The sequence below is a fragment of the Aquila chrysaetos genome, chromosome 22, assembly GCF_900496995.4.
Source record: "Aquila chrysaetos chrysaetos chromosome 22, bAquChr1.4, whole genome shotgun sequence".
Lineage (NCBI taxonomy): Eukaryota > Metazoa > Chordata > Aves > Accipitriformes > Accipitridae > Aquila > Aquila chrysaetos.
The window spans coordinates 1,729,613-1,739,438 of NC_044025.1; the positions used below are offsets into that span (position 1 = coordinate 1,729,613).

The window sequence follows — 9,826 nt, forward strand, 5'->3', positions numbered from 1 at the left end:
ATCCATCCCTAGCCATCAGCCTTTTCTGCACCCTGGGGCACCCTTTGCTCTACCTTCAGCCCTACCCACACTGTATTGTGCTGGGGAATGTGTGTGGTGATGGTGGGAGCATCTCTTGGAAGCAGGACAGGGTGAGGGACAGTCAGGACTCGTACCTAGAAGGCAAATGGCACATTGGACAGCTGGAAATGTGCAGTTGCGACTGAGCCTGGAGGGTTTGCCAGGGCATGGCAGAAAGCTGAGCCCCTGGGAGGGCTTCGTGGAGGAGTGGGGAGCGGGAAGCTGGAGGCTGTTGGGAAACCTGCTAGACCTCTGCAGGCAAGAGCCCTGCTGAAGGCTGAAGGTCCATGAGATAAGACGGGCTGCTGGGGGGGCTCCCTGCTGGGCTCAGGGTCCCGCAGTGGGTGGTGGGGGTGAGAGCTGCCCAAGACCTAACCATGAGCTCAGGAGATGCAAGCATGGGATCCTGGGGATGGAATCATATCCTCCCCCAGCCAGGGCACATTTGACACTGGGGGCACTGGAGCAGGCTGCTGAGTTGTGTGTGGGCAGGACAGGGGGCTCACGCCACGCTCCCCCTGCCCCCCCCATCCATTGGGGCGCCGGCTGACATCACAGCCTCCAGGCTAATCTCTTGTCCAGCAGCAGCTTCCCGTTTCCTTTCCAATCTCTGCACCACAGGGTGACTTGTCTCTGCTCGGGGCCAGGCAGGAAAAGCTGTCCAGCTGGGCTCTCATGTGGGGCTGCGGCCCCCACGTGTCTGTCCCTTGCTCCGCTGGGCTGTGGGCCACCCAGTCCCCCAGCATCCTGGTGAGGGCACCTGAGGGGTCCGATCCCCCCACACCCTGCCTGCCCCTGCCTTGCTCAGGTGCTTGGGGATGCTGGCACACAGCCCCCTTCTTCTTCGTGCCACAGGAAACCCAGCAGTGGCACGTCATTCAGTAAGAAATCACCACGCTGCGGTTCCTGGCAACCCACAGGGTCTGGGGTAGCCCCCCCTCCCCAGGCCCACAGGTTTCATCCTGCTCCCTGGTCAGGGTGATGCTGGGGGCCAGGAGCTCCGCTACAGCCTAGTGCTGGATGTGGACCAGTGTCCCTGCCACCCCAAAAGCTGTTGTCCTCCCCATGCACTCAATGCCAACGCCGTCCTGGCCATTTTGGGGGGGTATCCTGGGCTGAGATGTCACCAACCCCAGCACAGCATTCCCTGGGGCTGGCTGGGGACCAGGGACTCTCCGCTGGCGTCTCGGTGCTCAGGCAGCAGCTCCTTACACCTACTTAGGGCTGGCTAAAAATAACCCCTCAGCAGAGCTGCAGCCTGACTGCTGCAGAGAAACATCTGGGGAATGAGAAGAGACAAGGCTGCTTCCTGCAGCACCGAGGCCGTGCGCGGTGGTTTTCACCCCAGCACCCTGCGGGCTTGGGGTGCCAGTGGGCTCTGCCCCATCAGGGCAGCACCCAAGGGTGTTTCTCTCCCTTGCTCTGGCCACAGTTCCCTGCCCAGCTCTACCACAATTATTCCAGTGTTATTGGGACAATCTGGGGCTGGGATGTGTCTTTTCACAGGTAAAATCCTCCCTGCCATGGGTGCCCTCCGTCTGTTGACATGGTGGGAGCAGCACGGGGCAGGGAGGGACTGCCCCCCTCACCGTGAGCCCTGTGTGCTGTGAGGGGGGAGCCTGCACATCTACTGCCCTTGGATTTTCCACATTTTCCCTGCAGAGGTGGCTTCTTGCCCCTGCTCTGCTTGCGCGGCCAGCCCAGCTGCAAAGCGTGGGAGCCAGCTGCCCCAACGGCCAGGACCTCCTCTCCCCTCCCCAGCACTCTCTGCAGTGAGACACGTGTGTGTGATGTCCCCCTGGAGCAGCACAGGGGACATACGTGACCTAACAGGGCGGCTAAAGGGGGACAGTGAGCATCTATTCCCGGGATGCTGGGGTAGGCATCTGGATGAACTGGGGAGGAGAAGCGTAAGGTGTGGGGGGGGGAAGCAAGCACACGGCAGCAGCACTCACAGCTCAGGGTGGGACCACAGGGGGTTGGGGTGACCAGGGAGTGTGAGGCTGGGAGGGTCAGAGGGGCCCCAAAAGCCACAGTGGCAGGTGGCTCTGGGCAGGCTGCAAGCCCTGGGTACTGCCAGGCTGTTGACCCCCACCACTGCCCAGGCAGAGCTCTGGCTGTGAGAGCGGCTGCCACGTCCTGGCCGTGTTCCCTAGTCTTTACCTTGGTGGGACAGGTCTGGAGCTGAGCACTCCAGCACCATCAGCAGTGATGGCCCTGTTTGCTATTGGCCTCACACAGATCAGGCTTAAACTCAGCTGAGGCAGGAGCCCAGCAGCCGCAGGCAGCCTTGGAGCATGGGGGCAAGTGGGTGGATGGAACATTCAGCATTTGTCAGTATATTCCCCCAGCGGTGTCCATCTAGACTAATTTCCCATTGTCCCGTGGAAGCTGCCCCGTGCCCACGCATGCTCACCTGTATACGTGTGGGTGTGCGGAGCCCAGCATCCACCTCTCCTGCCCCAATGCCGGCTACCTTGCTCCCTGATGAGGGTCACCCCTGGGTGCTGGGACTGCACGGCTGGACTGGCCCTCCCATCCAACCCAGACCTAGCACCTGGACAGCCTCAGGGTGCGCTTGGTGCCAGCTTCCTCGCTGTCCCGTGCCAGCCTGAAGCTCTCTCGCACACACACCAACCCCTTTATTGTTGTGCCAGAAACCACAGCAGCAGCAAACACTGAGACAGTGGGACAGAGGCTGCCCAAGACCCCGCTGCCAGGACAAGCCCCCCCCCCCAAACACCACCTGGGGAAGGGGTCCCCAGAGCCAGCTGGTCTAGAGCCAGCCAGCCTGCAGAGGTGAGCCTGATGCCCAGGGGAGGACCTGGGAGGGCTCCCTAAGATGGGGGAGGGTCACACAAAGCCTGGGGGGGGCTTGGTGGGCTGGAGTGGGTCCAGCCTGATTGCAGGGCTGGCAGAGCTGGAACTCGGGCCAGAGAGTGTCAGTCCAAGCCCTGTGCTGCTGCAAAGCCTGGGCAGGACCCCTAAAGAACCCACCCCCCCCACTTCTGGACCTTTGAGGGACACCCCTAGAAAGTCTTACAGTGGCAAAGGGATATCCCGGTGCCACAAAAGCTCCTACCCACCCCATGAAGGGTTCCCCCTCTCTTGCCCTGCCCAGCCTCTCCTTGGGGCACCCACTCCCACTGACAGCTCTACCTCCTGCATGGACACATCTCCATGGGCGCAGGGGGGACAAGGGTGCCCATCCTCCCTCTTTCCAGCACCCATGCTGCAGGTTCCCATGGGACAGTACCCTGCTGCCCGGGTAAGGGGGTCTATGGTGAAGGAGTTGGAGAGCAGACGTGACTATTGGGGTGCAGGGGGCCAAATTCCCACCCATGCCCCTTGGCTGCCAAGCCCTGGTCACAAGGGGTTCCCCCCGTGAGAGGGCTGCAGCGAAGGCTCAGGCCTCATGGTCACTGGTGCTCAGGTGGTCCTCGGGCAGCCCCGTCTCATCGATGTTCTCCAGTGAGTCGGCATGCTGCACCGAGAGCTCGGCCAGGCTGACATTGGGCAGCGTGTTCTGCTCCGGGTACACCCAGGGCTTGTATCCGGGGTCGTGCTTGCGTTTCCACTCTGGGTACTTCAGCCCAGCCTTGTAGATCTTCTTCATTGCCTGTGAGCAGAGTGGGTCCAGCCCGCCACGGTGCCCCAAGCCCCCAGTGCGGTTGGAGCCACCCTGGTGTCTGGGCACAGTTCCCCCATTGCTTGCTTTTTGGGGGTGCTGGGAGGGGATGGGTGTCTGGCTTGGACCACACGGCCCCAGCAGCATGCCCAGTGGACGCCCTGCGAGCCCTGGGTCACCCAGTACCCGTCCTGTGAGCCCTGGGTCACCCCAGCACCCATCCTGCCCCTACGTAGGGGGCTACTTCGGGGCAGCTCATCCCTGATGCCTGTGCATCCCACCGCTGGCCACGCACCCTGCTTACCTTTGGTGCCACAAACTGGGAGACGCGATTCACCACCCACTTTGGCAGTGACCCTGCAAGAGCCCAAAGCCCCATCACTCAGCCAGTCTGGGCCAGCCCCAGAGGAGGCACCATGAGCCTGCAGTGCCCGGTGCCAGACTGATCCCCCCCAGGGCTGATGGCACCTGCCCCACGCTGTGCCCTGGGAGTGGACCCCTTTCTTCCCTGGGTTGTCCCCACTTCCCAGTGCCCTTTGGACCTCCGGGTGATGGAAAGCCATGGTGGGCGAGCTCCAGGGGTACAATGGGACCCATCCCAGAGGAGGCACACTGCACCCTCCCCTCCTGCTGGCACTCACCGCGAGGGTCCACCTGGGTGAGATAATAGAGGATGCAGCCACCGGCACCATTCGCCTTGATCAGGTAACCTGTCTGCAGGGACACGGCCCTCACAAAATCCTTCCGGGGTGGGTATTTCTGCAGAGAGATGCCGTGCACCTCAGAGCATGCCCAAGCCGCTGCCCAGCCCTGCCTGTGCCTGCTGGCCCCTGTGGGCAGCACCCCTGTCAGGGCTGGGGCCGGCCGGGGGCTCACCGGGTGCTTGACACTGTAGTTGATGATCATGTAGTCATTGCCCAGGGGCAGCCAGGAGCGCAGGGTGACGAAATCCCGGTTCTTCAGAGGGCTCGGGCATTTCCCTGCAGACAAACCCTGTTACACCCCAACCCATTGCCCCCATGGATCCACACCCATGCATGGGGCTGTGAGGTCAGGAAGGGGGGCCCTGGGGGTCCCCAGGGGCTGTGGGCTGCTCACAGGAGTAGTATCCCACATCAGCATTAACGGTCAGGCGCCCGATGTCGTAGGTCTCGATCATGTTCGAGTCCCATTTCTTGCGGTAGCGGGTGTCATGCAGCACGTCGTAGAGCGTCTCGGCAGGGACGTCTTTGCAGGAGATGCGAGTCTGTGGGGAGACGGGCAGTTGGGCAGGGGGGCAGCACCCACCCCCAGAGCACAGAGCTGTGCCCATCTGGGGACGAGGACTTTAGGCTGTTCCCGTGTGTGGTGGCGTGCCCCCATGCTGCTATAAAGCCACATGTGTGCGTGCCGTGGAGGATGCTCTGCACATGCAGTGCGGGGCATGTCCCCGCTTCAGGACAGCCCAGGCAGAGCCACTGGCCCCGCTGCTGGCATGCAGCACAGTGCAAAGGCAGGAAGCCAGTGGGGGTAGAAGGACCCTCTGCCCTCAAATGGGGTAGAAGGACCCTCCGCCCTCAAATGGAGCTGCCTGGTGGTCCAGGCTCTGGTGCCTCGGTACCCTGAGCCCAGCCCTGTCCTCTCACCCCCATGTTGCTGCAGGCCAAGAAAAGGGATGCTCCTGCCCTGGCACGATGCTCTCGGGCACGGGGTCCAGTCAGGGAGGTTGGTGGGGCCCCGGCTGTAACCAGAGCTGTGGAGCTGCCCGACCGCGCCAGCGAGTGCATTATTGATGAAGCTGGCCGCCCCACTCGTCTCAATACCGGCAGGAAAGAGATGTCATCTGCTCCTTGTTAGAGGCCTTGCATCTTTGATGAGGTGTTCGGCGCTGTGTAATTGGAGCTGGCCCTCTGAAGGTGGCAGGTCCCATCAATCTCGGGCAAGCTTTCCCCGATGGCCTGGGTGCTGGACTCGTGCCCAGGGCAGGCTTGGAGATGTGCTGCACTCCCTGGGGCGCCGTGGGGGAGAGTGTGGGAGCACCCAGCCCCCTTCTCCTGCTCCCCCTCCCCAGCCACCCCCTCCCGGCTGGGTCTGGAGGTGCTGCTGCTGCAGGGTGAAGGATGACTCCAGCCAGAGGTGGAGCTCAGGGTCCTCCTGGGCTCCTGGAAGCTGAAGTTATCATGGTGGGACCATCGCAGCCTTGTACCCACAAAATCCCCCACTAAAGCCTGTCTACCACCCCTCTCCAGCCACAGATGAACAGAAGCTGTGCAACAGCAGCACCAGGTGCAGCAGGAGGTCAACTGGGATGGGGAAAGCACAGAGCCCAAAACCAGACCATCCACAGTGAATTCAGGTGGAAAAAAATCCAAAGCTCCAGCTGCTCTGGGACTCTCCAGGATATGCCTGCATTAATGGAAAGACTGGGGCTCTTCTGACTCCCAAGCCCCAGCCTATGCAGCTCAGCTCTCCCTCACAGACTGGGTGGCATCCTCCATCCCACGTTTCAGGAAGGGTCCCTGGGCAGTTCTAACCCCTGCACCATGCCCAGGCCCTCTCCAGACCAGGGAAAAACCACATCAAGGAGGTATTATCTGCAATGAAGCAGGCTGGGCAATGGTGCTCAGATGCCCCTGAACCTGCCTGGGATCCCCTCTCTATGGGGCTCGGTGGTGGCAAAGGGGGTTATAACTGCATCCCCTCTGGCAGGCTGTGCTTGTTTGAACTAGGCTGGAGTTCGTGAGGTTCCTGCCAGCCCATCCCTCCAGCCTGTCCAGGTCACACTGAGCAGTAGCCTTGTCTCCAGCACTTCAAATGCTCTCCACACTTCAGTGCTGTCTGCACGCTCACTGAGAGGGTGCTCGATTCCATCATCCCAGTAACAGGGTGGCACCCAGCAACTGGCCACCACCTGGACTCTGCACTGCTGACCACCATGCCATGAGCCTAGTAGTGAGCTGGTTTTCCATCCACTTCATCATCCACTTCTCCAGTCCAGATCTCACCAATGTAGTGATGAGGAGACTATGGGAAATCCTGTCAAAGGCTTTACTAAAATCAAGGTACAAGGCTTTTACTGTTCTCCCCATACCCACACAGCCAGTCCTCTCATTGGAGGAAGCAATCAGGCTGGTCAAGCATGATTTGCCCTTGGTATGTCCCTGCTGCTGTTACTACTGCCCTTGTCCTTCAGGACATGGCTTCCAGGAGGATGTTTTCCATCACCTTCCTGGGGATGGAGGTAACGCGGCAGCCCATAGTGCCCTGGAGCATCCTTCTTGCCCTTCTGGAAGATGGATGTGACATCTGCCTCTTCCCAGTTATCAGAGACATCCTGCAGTCACCAGGAGTTTTCAAAGAGATGTTGGCCAGGCCCCTCAGCACCCCCGTGTGCATCCTGTCTGGTCCTGTGGACTTGCACATGCCCAACTGGCTTAAGTGCTCCCTTATCCCAGCCCAGAAGCTCTTCCCTGGCTCATGGTGGCAAGGCGGCATGTATTGCAGCTACACCTCTGCAGAGAGCGCCGCTCCTCCTCCTCACCTTGACCCTGAAGGGCCTCCATCTATGGCAGCATTGCAATCAGCGTGTACCCAGCTCTTCCTCCTGTCTCCCCAGCTGCATGCGCTGGTGAGCAGGCACCCAAGATGGGCTGCCAGTTACTCTGTGTTCAGGAGAGCGGTGCAAGAGCCTCCTCCATCATACTGTACACCAGGTGCCTCCTCACCACCTCCCCATGCCTTCCCTGCCCTTCAGGTGGTAGTAACCCTTCCCTGACACTCCTAGTTGAAAGCTCTCTTTATCGGGTTGGCTGTCTGGTAGGTAAGATGCTTTGGCCCTACTTGCTTAGGTGGATCCCATCCCTGCGCAGCAGTCCTGATCCTCAGTGGCCAGAAAAGCCAAAGCCCTGCCCGTGACTCCAGCCATGGAGCCAAGCCTTGACCCATAGGATACTCCCACACAGGGCTTACCCTGTGATAGGACTCCCATGCCCCTTGCCGCCAGCATCCTGTAACCACTCTTGATGTACTCAGGGTGACCTGGAAGTGTCACTGGTGCCATATAGATGAGCAAGATGTAACAACCTGAGGGATGGTTGAACCTCACTACTCCCTCTGCAGCACCCCAGATCTGACCCCTGGCAAGCAACAAACCTTCCGAAACAGCACGCGAGGGCTCTGTGGGATGCTTATCCAGTGCAGAATGTGAGGTGATGTGCCCCAGGGTGGTGTGGCCGGGGGAGAGGCACCAGGGGGGCATCCCGCCAGCCTGTCCCATGCCCGGGGGCCCCTGGCAAGGCCATCTCCATAATGTAATCAAACCCAGGGCCTTCCTGCCTGTGTCTGGATTAAGGGCAGCTGCAACATGAGCCCGTATGTGTGCATGCATGGCAAGACACTGCAGCGGGCATCCTGGCAGGTCGAGAGGCTAAAGCCACAGGGCAGGCAGTGAGAGCCTGCAGAGCAGCTTGCCAGCTGGGGAAACACCTCTGGGGGACGAACCCCACCAGCCCCAGCATTTGGGGCAGAAACGCCCCCAGGCAAGCTGGACCAGGGTGCTCCCAGGGACCCTCGGGAGCAGCTGAGCACACAGCTGGGGCAGGGAAGGGCTGGCAGTCCCGCAGCTGCAGGCATCTGCTTACCTTGATTTTCTGCACGGTGCAGCTTTCCTCCTGGCCCTGACTCCACACGGTCACGCCAGCCTTGTTATACCGACAGTGCCAGCCCTCCAGGCTCTCACACTGATCCCTGAAGGAGCTGAAGTCGGAGTCATCCGGGATATAAACCATGTCCCCTCCTCTGGACATGGGGCTGAGCTGCCGGACCCAGGGCGCGGGCACTGGCTGCAGGCAGGCTCCTTCTGCCTCACCTCCTGGGAAAGCCAGTTCTGCCCTTGAGCTCTGCCTTGCTGGGTGCCTGCTGCAGCTCACATCATCCTCTGATCTCCGAGCCCGTGCCCCCAGAGTGGGCACCAGCTGCCCAGGCACACTGGGATGGGCAGAGACCTCCAGCCACCCCAGCCATGCTGCGCCACACAGAGCAGCAGGGAGGAAGGCTCCTTCCCTGCAGTTGCTATCGCAGCTGCCGAGAGCTCAGATGTCTTCTCCGGCTGGCTAACCAGGATCACATTTCTCTCCGGCTGGCTGTCAGCTCCTCTATTATTCAGCAGGTAGCAGTGTGCAGGTGGCTCGGCTTTCAGGGCAGAGCTGCCCCTGGCTCCCTGAGCCCCCCGTCCCTGCTGGCCCTGCTCTCCCCTCACCAGCACGCTGGCAATCTCTGTGCCTGACTTTGCAGCACCAGCTCGCTGGCGGGATCAGCTGATCACCTGCCAGGAGAAGCGGCCAGGCCTCCCAGCAGCGCGACAGAAGTGATGGGCTTCAGCATCAGTGGGATGCAGGCCAGCGTGGGTCCTGGCGTGCCTGGGATGGGGCTGTGGTCCAGTGCACAGGACCTTGGCTGTCAACATGTCCTGGGTCTGTGGGGTGGGCTCCTGGCGTGGGGAAGGGAAAGAAGTTGCACGTGGGGAGGTTGCCCCTCGCTGGGCTCACAGGATCCTGGTGATGCTGGTGGGAAGGGACCTCTGGGGGTCTCTAACCCCTCCTCCCGCTTGGACCAGAAACACCACCAGCACAGGGTAAGGTCACCCATGGCTTTACCCAGCTATGCCTTGAAGGATGGACTTGTCCCACCTCCCTGGTGGCAAGTCCCACAGCTGTACCACCTCCCCAGGAAAAAAAATAATAATTCCTACCATCCAGCCTGAAGCTGCGATTGATGTCCGTTGTCCTTTCTTACACCTCATGCCCTACTGAGAGAGATTGGCTCTGTTGCCTTTGCATCTGCCATCCAGGTAGCTGCGTGATGCTGGTAGAACCCAACCCACCCCTCTTATAGGTCCAGTCCCCAGCCCTGTCAGCAGCATCTGCTGGTCCTTCTCCAGCTCCTCCACCTCTCCCTGAACTGGGGGGCCAATCTGGGCACAGCACCCAGCTGGGGTTTCCTGCTGCTGCACGGAGGGGACAACCCCTTCTCTCAGCCTGCTGGCCACGCTCCTCCTCATGTTGCCCAAGATGCAGCTTGCCCCATTTGTTCAGCCTCTTGTCCAGGGCCTTGTCTGGGACCTTGTCCTTTTTACACAGCAGGTCCTTTTTACTGGTCCCT

The 9,826-nt window shown here is 60.8% G+C and overlaps 1 protein-coding gene across 1 annotated transcript; it reads right to left on the reverse strand.

The window, feature by feature from the left end:
- Positions 1-2,678: 2,678 nt before the first annotated feature.
- On the reverse strand, positions 2,679-8,933 carry LOC115334437 (START domain-containing protein 10-like). The gene is made up of 6 exons (XM_029998561.1): positions 8,308-8,933; positions 4,787-4,934; positions 4,565-4,668; positions 4,330-4,447; positions 3,993-4,045; positions 2,679-3,679 (listed from the first exon to the last, which is right to left on the reverse strand). Exons 1-6 carry the CDS (start codon positions 8,470-8,472, stop codon positions 3,467-3,469), a joined length of 801 nt encoding a protein of 266 aa, XP_029854421.1. The 5' UTR covers positions 8,473-8,933; the 3' UTR covers positions 2,679-3,466.
- Between the last annotated feature and the right edge of the window lie 893 nt (positions 8,934-9,826).

Excerpts from the sequence above, each read along its gene's own strand:
- LOC115334437 (XM_029998561.1), bottom strand. The coding sequence starts at position 8,472 with ATGTCCAGAGGAGGGGACATGGTTTATATCCCGGATGACTCCGACTTC. Across the intron at positions 4,046-4,329 it reads CACCCAGGTGGACCCTCGCG|GGTCACTGCCAAAGTGGGTG; the intron begins GTGAGTGCCAGC and ends GGGCTCTTGCAG. Across the intron at positions 3,680-3,992 it reads CCCAGTTTGTGGCACCAAAG|GCAATGAAGAAGATCTACAA; the intron begins GTAAGCAGGGTG and ends CTCTGCTCACAG.